The following is a 19,701-nucleotide window of genomic DNA, read 5'->3' as shown; positions in this document are numbered from 1 at the left end:
CTTGCTTTTACTTTTTGGCCAGCAGTGAGAGTTTCCATCAAAACAGACACCTAGATTTCACTGGATATGAAACATATCCTTCAAACTGCCTTTGAATTGTTCTTCAGATACCAGATACATGCTAGGCAACAGTAAGATACTCACGAAAGTGTCATAACACGTAAGTCAGTGCTTACCCAGATATGGTGCCCGCTAGGCTGCCCCCACTTTAGAAGATCCTTTAGAACCTGCAGTGCACACGCTGGTCTTAACCATCTTCTTGAGGAAGAGCGCTCCCTGTCCAAAGGATCATTTTCAGAGTTCTCCGGTTGGCTAATTGGGTTGAAAGACTGGAAGTCCAGTGGGTATGACCACTGAACAGAGAACACGCTATTGTCAGCAGCCGGCCTGGGCGGCCAAGCTTCATGGGTTTCATGCCTGCTCGCTCAGCCTGTCACCTGCGTCCTGCTGTGTTGGACCCCGTAGACTGGGGCCCGCCAGGTTCCTCTTTCCACGGAATTTCCCAGGCAAGAACACTGGGGCGGGTTGCCACTTCCCCCTCCAGGAGATTTTCCAACCCCGGATCGAGCCCCGTCTCGTGTCTCCTGCATCGGCAGGTGGACACTTTACCACGGCGCCACCTGGGAAGCCCAGTACGTTAGGTAGTGGGAATTACAGACGGCGCCCGGAGGGGCCAGAAAAGGGAGTGAAGAGGAAGGAAGGAAAGGACTTCACTGAGACCTCGTTGTGTGTTAATCCTGCTGGGAGGAGCTCTGGCTGGCCAGGTGAACTGTCAGCCCAGTGACTGAGGCAGAGACCAGGACTCGAGAGGCAGGGAAATGCTCAAGGTCTTGCGCTTCCTAAGCAATGATGATGCCGCCTCGTGTATTAGGCCATCCGTTGGCTTTAGTCATCCCCAGAAAAGTAATAGGGTCTCAGAACCTTAGAGCCAGAACAGTGGTTAGAGTTCAATCCTTTGCAGAGAGGACAGACCTATTTTTTAGAGTTTCAGACAGATAAAAGCAGGCCTTAAACCTATGATCCTTTGGGCGATGAGGCTATAAATTCACCACGGTGTTCTCCCCACCTCACAAAGCTAGCTGACTGTCAAAGGTAAAACGGGAGTGTAAAACTCAACTTCCTGGTGGAGTGACTGGTCAGTTCTCTTCTGAGGGAGAGGGTTGGACCTGGCCATGTGGTCACAGCCTTCATATGTGACAATCTCTTGAACAGTTGGTAATGAGGAGACCTATCTCTAATTAGCAAAGATACCCTTAACCTTTTTGTTAACGGGACCAGGAGGGGCAGGCTTCTTATTTTCATAAAAGTCTTTGATCTTTCTCTACTCCAGATTTTTTGCTAAGGCTGCATTTCTAACCTAAGATATCCTCCCCCTCCCAACCAATTAAATGTCTGCCTCTCCAAGTTCCCTCTAAAGTTCCACTTTTCCATAAAACTCTCCCTCTTAGTTCATGTGGTTAAAATTATTTATTTTTCATTGCATTTATAATCTGAACCACTTAACTGTCACTGAATTTCTGATCATAGAGGAGAATCTGGTTCTGGAAAGACAGTGAACACCAAACATGTTATCCAGTATTTTGCCACTGTAGCAACCACGGGTGAACCCAAGGAAAAGTTGGTAAGTGTTTTTATGCATATTGGCAGAAAAGGTGAGGTGGCCCTCTCCACTAATGATGGAGGCTCTGCCCTGGCCACTTATGGGAAGAAAGGAGGGGACAATGCCATAGAACAATTAAAACATTACGAAAAGTCTATTTTCCCCATTTTTTCCTCTCAGGAAGATCATCAAGTGCTCTGAACCAATAATCCAAAATCATGAAATTACATAATCTGCTTCAGATCTGCTTCAAGGGGCCTTTATTGGCCTGATCTTTGTTGGTTGGACTCTTTGAGAATTAGGTACTTAAGATCCAAACCATCTTCTGCTCAAACTAAGTTCACCAATGCCCTGAATGGCCACTTTGGGTGTTACTATTTCTTAATCCCTTTAGCTACTGTGAGACGTCAGACTTCCTCACATATGCGCTGAGAGAACTCAGCTTCCTTTACCCCTAACTTCTGGTTCAAATTCCAAACGCTCAGTGGATATACCCTCAACTTTAACCACATTCTAGGTTCTGAAAAACTTTACCTTCTCTCTACTTAAATGTTTTTATACTTGGTAATGTTTGCTTTAGCTTACTGGGTTAACAGGTTGATGGTAATAATCTGAAGATACCTAGATATGAGAGTTGTTCTGTAAAATAAGATTAGATAATGCTGAGCAGAGCTCAAAATCAATGAGCTATTGAGCTGTTGGAGCCTCTCGTCTTTCTTTGCCTGAATTTGTTATTTTGCTTTTCAATTTGATACTGGATGTTTCCTGCTGTTTTTCCAAAATAAAAGTATATCAAAATAGCAATCTAGTCCAATTTTCAAACCTTTGAAAGTTTCTTTTCCAGCTGCCACACTCCTGAATTTGATTAATTTCTTTAGTTATCACTGAATTCTATTATCCACTAGGTATTACTTTATTTTTGTGTACATTTTAGGTTGTTTGGTGTGCATTTGTTTGTCTGGTCTAACCATTGAGCCCTGTGATAATACATAACACAATACATAATACAAAAAATTTTATGAAAAATTTTGTTCATATAACCCAATTACTTAAAGTAAACCCATAATACATGGAATGAACATAGTATTTATAAGTCTATAGATTCTGAAATACTACATGCTATGAAATTCTCCTCATACAAAGAGTATTTGGGGCTCAGTGGAAAGTTTAGGCAGTAGTAGTTTAGGTGCTAAGTGGTCATTAAGACTCACTCAATGAGGGAAAAAAAGACTTGCCCGAAGTAGATGACCTACTTTGCCCCATCAGCCTGATCACATAGGATTTAAACTTAAGACTAATAAATACCATTTCAAATCACTTCTTGGTACAAACCTCTAGATTACTTAGGAATAATAGCAAGCAAAGATATAACTGATAATGCCAAGAGTCTGCTGTACTATCTTAGGATAAATTTCTAGGTGTAAGGATTGAATGGGAAGAGAGGAGATTAGCAATGAGTATATGGAATGAAGTTTGGAAATAGGCTAAGGTATTTGTTATTATTTACTTTGGTAAAATATCAGTTTTCTTTTCCTACTCATACCAATGCCAACCAAAAAAAGAAACGTTGCAAGTAAATGACCTCCAACCTATAATCTTAGGGGCATTTCCTCCATCTATTTTTCTATGGTTACCATTCCAAAATAATATTTTATCACCAAATTCAGAAGTGGTTTTTGGCCACTTATTATCAAAACAAGAATGAGATGTGACCTTGGTATGGAGGGCTTGCCACATTACAGAATTCTGCTAAACACTTCATCAGTTGTATTTCTCTTACCTGTATCCAAGGAAACTCTACAAGATCAAATCAAACAAGTGAATCCTGTCTTGGAAGCATTTGGAAATGCCAAAACCCTGAGAAATGACAATTCTTCTCGTTTTGTAAGTAACCAAATTGAGCAGTATATTGGAGTCTTTAATTTTTAGCAAATGGTAAACTTCATGCCTGAGGACACAGATCTGAAAAAAAATTTTTTCCAGAACATCAAAGAAGGTTTTTGATGACTGTGCATAATATTGTTAGAGTCCTCAAAAAATTTTGCTAGCTTCATCATTAATACAATTAATATGAGTACCTGAGAAGCTTCTACTAGGTGGTCAATTTCAGGAAGAAAATATTTTAATACTTTAAAATTCCTTACCACTCACAGCAGGAAAGCTCACTTGGCAAATTCTAATGATGTTTTATATTTTACTACATTTTACAGATTTGAAAGTAATTTCTCCTTTGTAATTTCTTATACTCCTTGTAAAAGTCATTTTGGTAAGCACTTCCGAATTCACTTACTACAATTATTGTTTCCACTTTTGCCTATGAGCCCCCTGCCCCTGGATATATTTCACTGGGGATTTTTTTGACAGGGGAAAAAAACACTTTTTAAAGTTATTTTTTGGTAACTAACAGTCCCAAGATAAAATGATTTGGGATAAGGTCACTAATCCATTTTATCCCAAGAAGGAGTGTCAGGGAGCCATTATATAATTTACAAGGAAATTTGTAAAGGGCTTCCTTTTGAGTCTCTAGGCATGATTAAATAATAGCCTCCTGCTTAATTTGACTAATTTCCCTCCAAAAACCTTAGAGCTGCCCTGACCACACTTACATCTGCTTGTGGTATCTGGCTGTGTAGCAGGTGCTAATACTGGTCCAGAAAACAATGGATAGATTTGGGATTTGTCAGAATGTGGTGAGAATTTCTGCTTAAATACGGAAGAATAAAACTGGGCGGCGGGGGAAGGCCAAGAGAGGGAAAAGGGAAAGATGGAAAAGAGGGAGGAGAAAAAGAAGATAAAGAGTAGAATAAAAGGAAGAAAGAAGAGAATATAAGTGGAAAGAAAAATAAATAAGGAAAGAAAGCAATTGAAAAAGACCAAGAACAAGAAAAACATTGGAAGGATGGAAGGAAAGAAAAAGTAGTGAGGCAAATTAAACAAAGATGGATGAATGGAAAGAAGGAAGGAAAGACAGGAGAAAGAAAGAAAGGGGGGATTTAAAAAGATCAAGAAATCCAGGTTAAATTCTTCAGATTAACACTCCATACATGAAGTTGGAGACAAGCAGGACACTGGCCCTGGATAGTTAAGATGCATACCAAAGGAATAATTTCAATGAGCCAGACTCTTGCATCGTCCCATAAATAGAAAAGCACTAAACTCATTAACTTGAGGTGGTCTACTTCCGTTGATTGGCAGCATCTTTTGATGTTCTGATTACCTGGTTTTTGTTGCAAAGACTCCTGTATGCCCTAACCTCCCTTACCTCTGCGGAGCAGTCCCTCAGAGCTATCTGAGAGGCTGTCTTCTGGGCTTAAGTCCTCAGCACGTCCACTGAATAAACATAATTCTCAACTTTCAGGTTATGAGTTTTTTCCGGTTGACAGGACATAAATGTACACGTGTGTAAATGCACATACGCATGCAGGGACACCCGTGTACATGTTTGTGTGTGTCGATGCACAAATGTGTGTTTGTGTGTATGGATCCGGTTAGACTGCATTTTTTAACTTGATGGCTTCCTCCCCCGTATGTGGCTGCTCTCCCCTTGCCAGCCTGCATCCTGCTGCGATTCTTTCCTGGCCTGGATTCGCCTCCTCCGGGCCGCCTTCCCTCCTGCGTTGACTTCCTCATCCTGGGGGCCGTAGCCCACTGGACTGCCTCCTCGGCCGCGTCTTGTTGCCTCTGGGCTCTGTAACCTCTGGGCGGACCTTCTGTCCCATCAGATGCTGTCTTATGGCTTTTCATTGACAGGGAAGGAAGGGAGCCTCATCTATCATCATGCCAAGGTGATGTTTTGAAACTTAAGTCCCATCATGTCACTCTTCTGCCTGAAACCTCCCAGTGTCTTCTGAGCAGAGTGAAACCCCGCTCCTTCCTGTGGCCACGTGGCTGACCTCACATGGTGCCTGCTGCCTGCCTGCTCTCAGACTCTGCTTTCTTCTCTGCTTTCTCCTACCTCCTGCACGTCTGCACACCTGGCTTTTCTTCTGATTTCAAAACACACCAACTATTCCCCAGTCAGAGCTGCTGCATTCGCTGCTTACACCTAGCATCTAGAAGATTTGGGGCACACCTACTTTCCCAATGTGGTATCTCCAGGGTCTAGCAGGTTTTCTGGGTCATAGTAGATGCTCAACAAATGTTTGCTGAGTAAATGAAGGAATATACCAAGCAGATATTATTCTTCTCATTTTTAGATAAGAACATAGGTCTGGAGAGATTCTATAATGCACATAAGAATGCACAGCCAAGAGGAGAGGGGAGGGATAAATTACAGGCTTGGGATTAACATATACATGCTATTATATATGAAATAGATAGCCAATAGGGACCTATTGTACAGTGCAGGGAATTACACTGATTGTCTTGTAATGACCTGTAATGGAAAAGAATCTGAAAAAAAGTGTATCTGTATTATATGTAAATTATATATAAATAAATTGTACATATATGAAATTATATATATGTATGTTATATATATAAATTGTACATTTATATATATTAAAACTATACATTTATATATATAAAACTGAATCTCTTTGCACACCTGAAACTAGCACAACACTGTAAATCAGCTACTCTTCAATAAAAAAAAAATTTTTAAAACAAAAGAATACACAGCCAATGATGAGCAGCAGATCTGAGGCTAGACTCTGGGCCCGCTGCCAGTCCTGATGACACTCTGGCTGCCTCTTGACATTAACTGGTGCCATCACACCCCATGTGGAATTATTTTTTTTAACTTTGGAGGAAGTAGTCACTTTGGGAGTGATGTCCATAATGAAACCATTGCAGCTGTGTGGCATGTTAAATAGGAGACTGTGTTCTGTGTTCACTCAGGGCAAGTTCATCAGGATGCACTTTTGTGCCAGAGGCAAGCTGTCATCTGCAGATATCGACATCTGTAAGTAGGCACTGCTCTGTCTGGTCACTTTTCTTCTAAGTTTTGCAGGAACACCTACATTTGAATCTTTAATCATGCCTTATTATGCAGTTTTGCTTGAAAAATCCCGGGTGATTTTCCAGCAGCCTGGAGAGAGGAACTACCACATATTCTATCAGATTCTGTCTGGAAAAAAAGAGCTTCGTGGTAAGTGTATGATTCTGGGGCTGAGTGTCCTTCTGAAGCAAGAGACAGTTGTCAGATTATCAGACCTGGAAAACTACTGTGTAGTGTCTACTGGCCTGTTTAGTGGGACCTCAGTTTATTTATCCTAAAATGTAAGAAATTGACCCAAATATAGACCCAATGTTCTATAATTTTATATGGGTAGAGAGTAAATGGTAATGCTTTCCTTTTTTCAAACACTTTTGGAGGTGGGTAGGATGCCCAGTAGAGGTAAATGAATATGTGTGTGTGTGTGCATGTGTGCACACATGTATGTCTGTGTGTGTATAAAAAGCATTAGATAATTTAAGGCCTTAAATGATTAAAATCACTTATCACTTAAGCGGGTAGTAGAGATGAGGCCAGAGGTGGGAGACATTACTATAGTGTGTAGTGGTCAATGGGCGTTCTATATAGAAGGGAGGATTTGGGTTGGGATATGAAGAATGGGAATGGGAACGGGGTTTAACCAGAGTGGTGAGTGGAGGGCATTTCTGGTAGCAGGAATAGTGTACACAATGTCAGGAAAAGTCAAGGCAAAATCAGGGAAGAGAGAGAGCAGGTGAACTATAGGAAAGTGTTTCCATAGCAGACTAGTAGAGATCTTACTTGGATGGTTTCTAAACTCAGGAAGTTGAGGGGGTATTGTGTGCATGTGTGTGAGTAAGTGTGTGGGTGTGGTGTTTTGTGGAGGGGGATGGGGTAATAGGAGGTCATGATCTGTTGATGGCAGCAGCAGTTAAGCTGGAGTGATAGGCAGGATGCTCTGGAGGCAGAAATACTGAGGGAAGCGATTGCAACAGTCCTAGGATAAGACGATGGGACAGCAGTCTAAGGTAGGGGTCCCCAAGCTCCAGGCCTCAGGCTCATGTCTCCTGTCAGATCAGCAGCAGCATTAGATTAAAAATAAAATGCACAATAAATGTAATGCACTTGAGTCATACTGAAACCAACCCCCCAACCTAGTCTGTAGGAAAAAAATCTTCCATGATGGTCACTGGTGCTGAAAAGGTTGGAGACGACTGATCTAAGGCACTGTCTATGGGAATAGAGGGGAAAGGGGGTGGGCTCATGAAAGAATAGAAAAGTTTTAGCAATGATTGAACATAGAAATGAGAATGATGAGTCAAAAATACTCCCAAATTTAGTAATTTGACTAGGATAAAAGAAGTGCCATGAATGGAAATAGAAAAGTAACTTTATAGGGTAAGAGAATGAATTTCATGTATTCATTCAACAAATATTTATTGTGGGGTCACTATGTATACACTTCTTAAAGGATAGGTGATAAGGAAGTAAAACAGGGCCCACAGGTCCTGGCCCTCATGAGCTTACATTCTAGTATGGAAGACAGTAACAAATAAGTAAACAAAAAATATGTAATTTCAGACAATGGTAGGTCTATAGAGAAAAATAAAGTGGGGGAGGGGATGGAGTGAATTAGGAATTGGTAGGGCAATGAAAGGTTATATTTTATTTAATTTTGATTTTTTGGGGGGCACACCACGCAGCTTGCAGTTCTCTGACCAGGGACTGAAACTGGGTCACAGAGCAGTGAAAGCCTGGAATCCCCACAGGTGGTTATATTTTAGACAGAAGAGTCAGGTAAGGTCTCTGTAAGGAGGCAGTGTTCTGGGAATTCCCTGGCAGTCCAAGGATCAGGACTTGACATCGTCACTGATGTGGCCTGGATTTGGCTCCTAGTCGGGGAACTGAGATCTGGCAAGCTGTGCAGCGAAGCCAGAGGGTGGGGGAGAAGGCTATGCTTTTCTAGACACTTGAATGAGGGAACAAGTAGGCGAAGACTTCCAGGAAGAAGCTTCCTGAGGGAAGAAAGGGCGAGCGCAAAGGCCCTGAGGCAGGAACGCATTGGGTTTATTCTTGGGGTAGCATAACGGCCATTGTTGGGGGCAGAGTGGTGGAGCGGGGTGGGTAACGTAGGGGCAGACAGGTAGGGCCGGGCCAGCAGCACCTCTCATGGCGTGGCAGGGAGTGTATGTCTCCAGGGCTGTGGGCAGTCATTGGAAGGGAAGAATGACAAGGTGATTGGGTTTCAAAGGTGTTGCATCTGCCACTGAGGACAACAGTGCTCCCACAGGAGTGACTGTGGAATGACTGGAGATCCAGGTGGACAAAGTGATGGGGAACAATCCCCCCAGACCGTCCTGCTTAGAGGAAGTCTAGTATGCATCCAGCAGGGTTTTACCTACCTGGTCTCCAACTCCTAAGTGCCCTCAGCAAATAGAGAAAGCTCTACAGACTGGACGGTTATATTTTGCCATGGGAGCAGTTGGTGGTATTAAAGTAGCAGCTGTCCTCCTTACCATCTTCCCTCCACCTCAACCTGGAACAGACTTTTTTTTTTAGTTTTCCTTTGAGTAGCCCTGCCAGATGACACTCATTTCAAATGCAGTGCAGAGCAGCTAACATGTAGGGTCCAGTGTGGGTTCAGCAATGACTGCAAGATTTTTGGGGGCATCTCTGTTTACTAATAGAACTGTCTGAAGACCCTGGGCTGCTATGGGAAATTCCTATCATGAATTCATGAGCTCATGTACTTTGTTGAGTCTGTGGACCGCTGAGATTGATTAGTGTATAAAGGCTGACATCTGGTGGTTCAGGTTGAGTATTGTTGGTTCGCTTGTTGATGCCAGTGATCATTCTTTGGAATATTTAAAAATGTTAAACTGCTTGTATTCATCGCTGCCAAAGAAGAGCTTCTGAGTGTCCTGAGGAGCGACACAAGAGGGTTAGAGCTTAGCAATGTGAGGATTGTGTCCACATTTCCTAAAATATGAGCATTTGTGCATGACAAGAAAATTGGGTGTGGAAAACACCGCAGAGGGTGGAGGCTCTGTGGGCGCAGTGCCTCCTCCCACAGGAGGGGCCAAGGAAACGGAGTGATGTGCCATCCAAAGAGCCAGCCCCATTTTAGCCTCCACTTGGCCTGGAAGAGTCCTTCTCTTTTTTTTTCAGTTGATGCTGATTCTTGTTCCAGGTACAGCTAAAACTCGCTCCCCCAGTTCCCTTAGACACAGCTCCTTAAAATTCTTCTGTTTTTGTTTTTTTTTCCAATGTGAACCATTTTCAAAGACTTTGTTGAGTCTGCTACAGTGTGCTTCTGTTTTGTGTTTTGGTGTTTGGTCTCCAGACATGCAGGTTTTTAGCTCCTGGATCAGGGATTGAATCCCCACCCCTCGCATTGGAAGGGGACGTCTTAACCACTGGACCACTAGAGAAGTCCCCAAATCCTTTAGTTCTTAATGACATCTATATAGCTTGGCCTGCCACTTATCTTCCTTTTTCTCTCCTTTGATTTTTTTCTTTATATTTACTTATTGTGCCCACCCTTGCTATTCAACTGGTGTGTAAACTCCAGAAGGAGAGGTCAGGAAAGAAATCTTTGCCTCTTGGAATCCTTGACACTTCGCCTGATGCCCTGCGGACTCCGTAAAGTGTGTGACATACTAGACAGAGGTGGCAGCCGCCCTTGCTCTGTCTCCTGGGGCCCCGAGTGCTGCTGTGGAAGGGAACGGTCAGCTGCTGGGCCTGCTTTGGAGCTTTTTCCGTTTACCCTCTTTACACATTAGGTCTCTCTTGAGCTAGTGTCATATCTTCACTCCCTTTCCCCCCGCTGGTTATTGGGGGGTGAGAGGTATCTGAACGTTTCCCATCTCCAGAGAATGCTATCCCAATCATAAGCTATGCGAACGGCTTTCTCTGAAGGTAGGTGGTGCACGGCCTTCTCAGCTGTGCATAGGCACTGGGGATCCGGTGAGGATGGGTGACGTCACCTCAGCTGTGCGTAGGCACTGAGGATCCGGTGAGGATGGGTGACGTCACCTCAGCTGTGCGTAGGCACTGGGGATCCGGTGAGGAGGGGTGACGTCACCTCAGCTGTGCGTAGGCACTGGGGATCCGGTGAGGATGGGTGACGTCACCTCAGCTGGTGCGTAGGCACTGGGGATCCGGTGAGGATGGGTGACGTCACCTCAGCTGTGCGTAGGCACTGGGGATCCGGTGAGGATGGGTGACGTCACCTCAGCTGTGCGTAGGCACTGAGGATCCGGTGAGGATGGGTGACGTCACCTCAGCTGGGCATAGGCACTGGGGATCTGGTGAGGATGGGTGACGTCACCTCAGCTGGGCATAGGCACTGGGGATCTGGTGAGGATGGGTGACGTCACCTCAGCTGGGCATAGGCACTGAGGATCCGGTGATGATGGGCGACGTCACAGAGGCAGCAGCCAGGGAACTCTGCTCCTAAGGTGATAAACTTCTTTTGGCCCGCTGTCAGTTTCACTGCTTTTCATAGTAAACACAGCCTTGGAGAACATTCAGCCATTCTGAAAGTAAAGTGTAACGTTAGGACGACATGTGAAACAATGCCTTGCATGATAAAACACTCACTCCGAATGGGTTCTAGGCATCTCCAACTGGCCAGTGGGCTCTAGAAATGAACTGTTGACACCTATACTTTTTGAAATTGTAAAGCAATTAACGTTTACAGTTAGCATCCTCTCTTCCATTCTCTCTCTGCTCCCCACCTCACCGCCCTCCCACCTCTGTCCTCCACATGCCCACAGCCTGGTCACCAATCTTCTCTATGGGACCTTTCTGGCCTAGACAGTATCTCTGACTCAAGAGTGTCTCATGAAATGCATATACTTTTTTTTCATTCTCTCAAGGCCATTTCTCGTGGTAGAAATGAAATTAAATAAAGGAATCCCTGTTTACATAATACTCTTCTGAGAAAACCTCAATCCTCCACCCAATTAAAATTTATTGCTGCTTGAAAAGAAGTTTTGATAAGGCCCAGTGGGGAGGATGTTTGAGCTAAAGGCCTTTTAGGGTTCCTCAAACACTCTTGCTTCTCTAGAGCGGCCACCTCCTGCCGAGGGCAGCTGCCCCAGGGAACGGTTACGCCAGCGCGGCAGCCGTATTTCTGGTTGTTAAGGAGATAGAGGAAAAGCCCATTGGGCGTGCTAAATGACTTCTAGAAATGATGCTTCCGGAAGAGGGAGGTTGAGGGAGAACTCACAAACAGCACTTGGGCCCCACATTCTGGCTGACTTTCCTCCACCTCCGGAGGTCCTCCAGTCCTCAGGCACACAGCGCTCTTGCCCTCTGCGGCGGCTCCCTCTGTGCTTGTCCAGTGTTGAGCTCGCTCAGAAGAAAGACCCTCCTTCTGCCTACAACAAAGGAGGAAATGCAGTCCTGTCATAGCCGCTCACACAGGTTGGAGCAGTGGGTGGCATAGTCCAGCAGAAGCACTAAGGACTGTGTTCTAAATTCAGTTTATCATTGATTTGACCCTGGGCAATTAGTATGCCTTTCTAGCCTTTTATTTTCCTTATATTTAACATGGAGAAAACAATGTCAGATATAGCACATTTGATCATCATGACTAGGATGAAATGATAAAAAAATGATATAATAAACAGTAAAATAAAAATTCTGTAAAAGGTGGATCTAGAATGATCTGAAAGGTAATCTTGGCAAAGCAATTTTGGAAAGTAGATTTTGTTTTTAATGTCTGCCAACTAAAACATGCCTCCACCCAAAAATACAGCATTTTCTGTACAGTTTAGGTATATGATTCCTCTAGCCTCCTTGAGGGAAAGGGCTATTTCAGTTTTGTATCCTTCCCTCCTCCCATAGCATATGCCTACAGTAGAGAAAATAGGTTAAATAAATGCTTTGATTTGAAAGACATGGAGATGATGTCTGCACTTGAGCTGGCTGAAGGGACAAGGCATTGTGGCACCCACGTGTTTGGCCTGGGTGTGTTGGTGACATTCACTTGCATAAGGAACCAGGAACCACAGAAGAATAGCTTTAGGGCAGACACAGTAAACATCATTGAGTCAGCTGTGGTAATGCTGGGTTTGAGCTACCTGTGGCCATTCACCTTGAAATGTCTAACAGGAAGTTGGAGACCTAGGTCTGGAGCTCAGAAAATATAGGTTTGAGGGTCATCAGTAAAGTCATGAAGGAATCTTGCATAAAATACAGAGAGAGTCTTGATAGCATACAGTCAGGACAGTATTTGATACCCTTGATGACTCCCTCTTCCTGAAAATCTTCCCCCTTGGCCTCCAATGTACTGCCCTCTTCTATTTCTCTCCTAAACCTCTGGGCACTGTTCAGCAGGTTTCTCTCTTTCATCCAGCACACGAGTTTAGAGGGCCCTGGGGCTCAGTCCTTGGCTCTGTCTTGTGGTGATAGATCATCTAGACCGACTTTAAAGATCCTTTCTATCTGATGGCTTGCAAAGTTTGATCCTAAGTCTAGACTTTTCTTTAGTATTCCAGACTCACAGATAACAGACTTTTTTATGTCTCCACTTGGATGTTTGATAGGCGTCTCAAACTTACATGCCTACAACCTAATTCCTAAACCCCACCCCACCAGACCTGTTCCCCCACAGTGTTTAGTAGCTCATCTGAAGGCATCTCCATCCTTCTGCTTGCCTGGGCACAAACCCTTGGAGTTATTCTTGATCAGAATTTTCTCCCGCTTTGTTCTCATTTGTTTCATCAGCAATCCTGTTGACTCTACTCCATTCAAAATCCAATCTCTGGCTGCTTCTTATGACGTCTGCTCTTACCCCAAAGCCAAGTACCATTTTCTCCCTCCTGAATTAACTCTTTCTTGTTACCCCTGATTCCACCCTCTTCCTCTGTCTTTAACCACAGCCACAGTAAATTAAAAAAACAAAATCAGATGATGTCACTCTTCTGCTCGAAAACCTCTTGTGGCTCCTATCTCACATACAGCAGAAATGCCCAAATCCTCACTGTGGCCTGTGAGGCACTGTAATCTGGCCTCTGGATGCTTCTTGGACCTCATGGCCTACTCTTTCTTTTATCAACCTTAGTCACTCAAAATGCCAGGCAAGAACCCCACCTCAAGGCCTTTTCATTTGCTTTTTTTCTTTCTAGAAATTTCTTCCCGTACTTACTTATGACTCTCTCCTGTAACTCTCTTTATGCAAATGTCACCTTATGGAGGCCTTCTCTGATCACTGGGTTAAAAATGGAAACTCTGCATATCCAAGATTTTTTATTCCTTTTCCCTTTTATTTTTCTCCTTAGCACTTACTACTGTTTTACATGTCATATTTTTACTCATTTATTTTTAATTCTGTCTTCTGTTGGAATATAAGCTTTATGAGGGCAGGAATGAGATTTTTTTTTCACTGATGTATCCATAAAACTTACAATAATTCCTGGCATATTATTGCATCTCTAATAAATATTGATATAAAGTGAGGCATGAGGAATAATATAAGGAGATTCCTGAGAAGTATTAACCTTTAAGGGACATTTAAATCTCCATTGAAATAAATATTTTTAAAAATTATTATGAATTATATTTCTATTTAAAATATGTATTATACTTGGATTTTGCCTGATTTCTTTTGGGTTGGCCCAGTTACTTTGATCAAGTAGCTTTATTGAAGTATTATTGACAAAAGTGAAAGCATTGACATGTGTGTCTATGAGGTGAAACCATCATCACAATTGAGATAATGCATATATCCATTCAAAAGTTTTCCGATCTCTTGAAATCCTTCCCTCCTGCCCCTTCTCACTCCTTCAAGCCCTCCTCTCCCAACCCAGTCCCTAGGCAACCACTAATGTGCTTTGTCATGACAAATTAGTTACTGTTTCTAGAATTTTATAAGATGGAATCCTGCAGTGGATACTCTTTTGTCTGGCTTATTTCACTCAGCAAATTATTTTGAAATGCTTCCATGCTGTAGCACATGTTCATAGTGTATCCTTTTGTTTGCTGAAGAATAATTAATGATGGACATTTGGATTGTTTCCAAATAGAGCATTTGGAACATTCACAGAGTCCAATTTCTTTGTTTCTGAGTTCAGGATAATAGAACTTCACTTCACCGAGTGCTAAACAGAAAACTCAGATGGGCTGTATAAAACTTCACTGAGAGCGAGGGTCAGGCTTTAAGAGGTTAATGTGATTTGGCCAAGTTGACTGCAGACACGCTGCTGATGGCCTGCCTTGGCTTCAGCCTGCATTATGTTTCCTGACTAGGTGAATCATGTCAGGAGTCTTAGACATATCAGAGGTGCAGCAGTGAACACACTAGCCGATTTATGGATCCCTTGAAAGACGGACTCAGCCTCCTAATAGGGAGGACATGGTGTGACAGGGTTGTACTCTAATGTTCCCTGGGTTTTGACCCCAGTTTCTGCCTGCTGCCTAGCTTTTGAAGCTCAGGCCTGTTATAATTTTACAAACCATTTTTTGTTGTTGTTGTTCTCTGGCCCTCAACCACATATCTAGGCCAAATTCCTGTTTTCAAAGTTTTGCCAACACGCATTATCTGTTTGTTTTTTTTTTCACACCAATTCAAGTGGCTGCAATTGAATCTGCTTTCCGATTTGGCCTGTCTGGTCTTCTCTTGGGAGGCATTAGCACATGACTGACAAGTTAATAGAGGGCAGAAATTGATTGCAGAGGTTTAGGTATAGAATATGGATTTTATTTTGGCTTGTTTACAAGTATGCTGTAAGCCGTAAGAGTAAACTGTGAATATTTGTCAATTATTTTCTGAAGGCTTGTGGATTTCTGTAAGCTGTTTAACTGATGGTTTTCCCACTGCAGATGTGTGCCTGGTGTCTGAAAATCCCTCTGACTTTCACTTTTGCTCTCATGGAGCAGTTGCTGTGGAGAGCTCAGATGATGCCGAAGAACTGCTGGCCACGGATGTAAGGCTTATTATTTATCAGAGCAAAGTCTGGTAATGACAGTGAGACATGGAAGAAAGCATCTTAGATCTCCTCTCTTCTGAAGGGCCCTGGAGAAGTGACCTTCCTTCCCCTAGGGGCGGAGAGTGGAAGGAGCCCCTATAGGACTGCTTCTGTCCAGAGTTTTATACGTATTTATTTTGTCAGTATAGTAACTTTGATACGTATAGAAAAGTAGGAAGATGCTTCAATGCAATGATAGCCACTCTTTTCAGTCTTTTATTTTTTTTCTCTTTGGGATTGCTGTTATGTAGTTGTTTGGGTGTTTTTTTAAATCAAGGATCATAATCATTCTACATATACTATTTGATATATCATTTGCTTTTTGATTAATGTTTAGCATTTTCAGTGTTATTACAAACTCTTCATAAACATTTAATGGATACTTAATATTTTATCAGACATTTGTTCTATAGTTTATTTAACCATTCTCCTATTGTTAGACTCAAGGTTGAGGGTTTTTTTCCTCTACTATGGTGAATATCTTTGTAGGTGATCACATTCCTGTATATCAGATTCATCTTATGCTAGATTTCTAAGAGGTAGGATTATGAAATTTTTAAGTCTCCCGATACATATTCTAAATTAACTACTAGAAGGATTACCAATTTCCACCCTCCTGGAGTGTGTGAGAACACACTTCTTACCATGTGCAGTGGCTTCTTAGGGTGCTGTTCTTTGGTGAGATAGCTCTTCTTTTCTTAAATACTTCCTTTTGCCAGTCTTTAAAATGAATCTGGAATAAATCTGGGAGAACATATGGGATCCCAGAAATAAGCAACCCATCAGATATGGTGCTACTTTATCCCATAACCATGAAAGGCAAAATAATTGAGCTCATGTAGCCAGTTAATGATAGATTATTGAAGGGAGGAGAGAGGAGCAGGAGAGGAGAAGGCATCTCAGGAGAGTTCTAAAACTACTGAGTTAAACAAGTCAAGTCACATGCCTTCCTAATTCTCTCTTAAAGGGATGAGCAATCTGCAGGTGACAAAGCGCCAACAGGGCGCTTTGAAACCAGTTTGCATCGGCGTGAACAGAACTGTCCCGCTCAGGGCTGGGCGGTCCGTCTCCTTCCCTCCGGCAGGCAGCCCGAGGCCCGCAGGTGGAGGGAGGTGTGACACAGCGGAGGTGAGGTGCTCACTGCAGCCATCCGCTTCTCTTTTTACAGCAAGCCATGGACATCTTGGGCTTTCTTCCTGATGAGAAGTATGGATCTTATAAACTCACTGGAGCCATCCTGCACTTTGGAAACATGAAATTTAAGCAGAAACCCAGAGAAGAGCAAGTGGAAGCAGATGGCACAGAAAGTAAGGATTACTTTTGAAAACAGGGCATATAGGCTCTTCAAATCCCGGACCCTAGGCCTACTCCCTTTTCTTGCAGTTAACTCACCTCTTGGTTTTTAGGAAATGTTGAAATTAATCAGTTATTTCCTTCAACTGATGCCCCCTAAATATTTTATCTTTCAATCACCATTTCTTTGTAGAATCCTTGTATCTCAGAATAAGACACATTCCTTAATTAATTATTGATGATGCCAGTCAATTTGCTAAACTTGGGTGATAATAGGCTTGACTAAGGTACAGTGTGCCTTCAGCATAGACTCTAGAGAAAAACAGAAAAAGGGGCAAATCACTATGAGATGTATGAAGCGACATAATGAAGGTACAAAGAAAGATTTTTAGGATTCCAAAGCTGGAATGTTCACTGAGTTGAAAACAAAACTCTGCTTTTTATTCACATTATAAAAATTTATAGTCACGCCTGCTTACCAAAGAGGTCTATAATGAATGATCTGTCTAGAATGATCATTAAAATAGAAAATCACAATTATGAAAAGAAGGAATCATAGTGATAATGACTTCATTTAATAAAATTCCTGGCATCTGAAACAAAAAGAGAACAGAACATTCACTCAAATCTTTCAACAAATATTTTTTAAAATTTTGTATTTTCAATGGTAGTAAAATATACACAACATAAAATCTTACCCGTTTTTAAGTGTTCACATCAGTGGCATTAAGTCCTTTACACTGTTGTGCAGCCATCATTGCTACTAATCTCCAGAACTCTTTTGTCACCCCAAACTGAAACTTGGTATAAAGCAGTAACTCCCTATTACTCCCTTCCCCTGGCCCCTAGGAAGCATTATTTTGCTTTCTGCCTCTATGAATTTGACTATCATGCATACATAATATTATGTGCACATAAATATTATGCATAACATTTAATATTATGCATAATAAATAAATATGCATAATTCTATGCACACATAAATGGAATCATACAATGTTTGTCCTTTTGTGTCTGGTCTGTTTCACTTAGCATAATGTCTTCAGGACATGTTGCAGTAAGTGTCAGAATTTCATCCCTTTTTAAAGGCCAAATAATATTCCATCACATGTATATGCTACTTTTTGTTTCCTGTTCATTTGCAGACACGTGAGTTGCTTCTACTTTTCACTACAGAGCAATGCTGCTGTTAACATTAGTGTTCACATATCTGTTTGAGCCTGTGTATTCTGTTCTTTTGTGTCTATGCCCAGAAGTAGAATTGCTGGATTAAATGATAATTCTATGTTTAGTCTTTTGAGGAACCTCCACACTGTTTTTCTATGGCAGCAGCACCATTTCACACTCCCAACAGCGATGCACAAGGGTTCCAATTTTTCCACATCCTCAACACCACTTGTTTGTTCTCTGTCTTTTTGATAAGAGCCATCTGTGTGGGGACACGGTGCTATCTCAGTTGTGCTTTTATTTGCATTTCCCTAATGATTAGTGATGTTGAGTACCTTTCAGGGATTAACTAGACATTTGTATATCTTCTTTGGAGAAATACCTATTCAATTCCTTTGCCTGTTTTTGGATTGGGTTATTTGTTTTTCTGTTGTTTCACAGATAGTTTTTGAGGCCAGTGCTAGAGATATACCTGTGAACAAGATATCATCTCTGTCCTGACTGTTTAGTGTGGGAGGTAGACAATATATACATAAATGGACAAATACACGCATGAAATCAGAATGAAAAAGCAGAATAAGAGAATAAAGAGTAATAGGAATTGAAGGTTTTCGTTGCTAGGGTGGCCAAAAAGCCGGCTTAGAGACAAGGATGCGGGAGCTTGGACGAGGATGCAGTGAGAGATGTTTTCTGTTGCTGTTCTTCAGTTATTCAGTTGTGCCGATTGTTAGCACAATATATGCATTGTTCCAACATATTAATATATACTTTCATGGACTCTTGTTGGCTTTTTTTGTTATTTTTGTCATCGTTGTTGTTTTTTTTTTTGCTTTTTCCATGCTTTCAAACAAAGTTTTAAAAATTGTCTTTAATACAAAAGCAGGATACAGTTATCAAGCATAAGATACAGATAAGCAGATGAAGCAAGTCGTCTCATCCAGTCTCCATGGTGGTTCCTTCTAAGCCTCCTTACTGGTGTCTCCTCATCTTCCTTCCTTCTAACTGCTCCAGAGACGCTGGTCTCGACCCTTTTCTCTGCTCATTTTTTAGCTGATGATCTCAAACTCGACTTGGATAGAACTGAATTCTCCACCTCTTCCTGCCCCTGCTACCAACTCTTCATTTCTCAGTCTTCTTACTAAACGTCACCTGGACTCCCCCAGTTGCCCTGACTCAAATCATGGGTAGCTTAGAGTCATCCTGAACTCCTCTCTTTTTTATTGTCTCTACCTTTAAACATACGTAAAACCATCCACAACTATCATGGTCACTGCCAGCCCCTAGCCTACGCCTCCATTTCCCACCAGAAAACCCAGTAGCCTCCTCCCTGATCTCCCTGCCTCCACCCTCATCCCATCACTGTGCACGGAGCAGCCAGCAGTGGTCCTTCCATGGTACAAGCCATCCCTTATCCCCTCCTCTCACAAGTGGCTCCCAGTCTTCAGTATAGCCTCCTTGTCTTTTCTGATATCTCTCCAAATCTCTCTCTAATCCCATCTCCCTATTGTGACTGATACTATGAAATTTTTCTTTGATCTTTTTCCTAGTTTATGGCACAGAGCTCTTACTTTGGAATTTTCTGAGTTATGAGATCGACAAGGGTGCATTTTATGTTAACAAGGTGACTTTTGGACTGTGCCTGTAGATGGGGTCTGGTGACCACAAGAACTAACCATGTGATTAGAGAGTTGGAACTTTCAGCCCCATCTCTGTCAGGACAGAGGAGACGGACTAGAGACGAAGTTCAATCA

The 19,701-nt window shown here is 42.3% G+C and overlaps 1 protein-coding gene across 2 annotated transcripts in view; it reads left to right on the top strand.

Moving 5' to 3' along the window:
* Positions 1–19,701, top strand: part of MYH15 (myosin heavy chain 15) — a 144,007-nt gene that overhangs the window by 16,384 nt on the left and 107,922 nt on the right. For both annotated transcript variants that reach the window (XM_043449084.1, XM_043449083.1), the window contains exons 6-11: positions 1,528–1,621; positions 3,392–3,484; positions 6,440–6,503; positions 6,594–6,689; positions 15,345–15,448; positions 16,659–16,797. In XM_043449084.1, coding sequence (XP_043305019.1) covers positions 1,528–1,621; positions 3,392–3,484; positions 6,440–6,503; positions 6,594–6,689; positions 15,345–15,448; positions 16,659–16,797 — 590 coding nt within the window. The remainder of the gene's footprint in view (positions 1–1,527; positions 1,622–3,391; positions 3,485–6,439; positions 6,504–6,593; positions 6,690–15,344; positions 15,449–16,658; positions 16,798–19,701) is intronic.

The sequence above is a fragment of the Cervus canadensis genome, chromosome 27, assembly GCF_019320065.1.
Source record: "Cervus canadensis isolate Bull #8, Minnesota chromosome 27, ASM1932006v1, whole genome shotgun sequence".
Classification (NCBI taxonomy): domain Eukaryota; kingdom Metazoa; phylum Chordata; class Mammalia; order Artiodactyla; family Cervidae; genus Cervus; species Cervus canadensis.
This window is presented reverse-complemented; position numbering and strand designations above follow the sequence as displayed.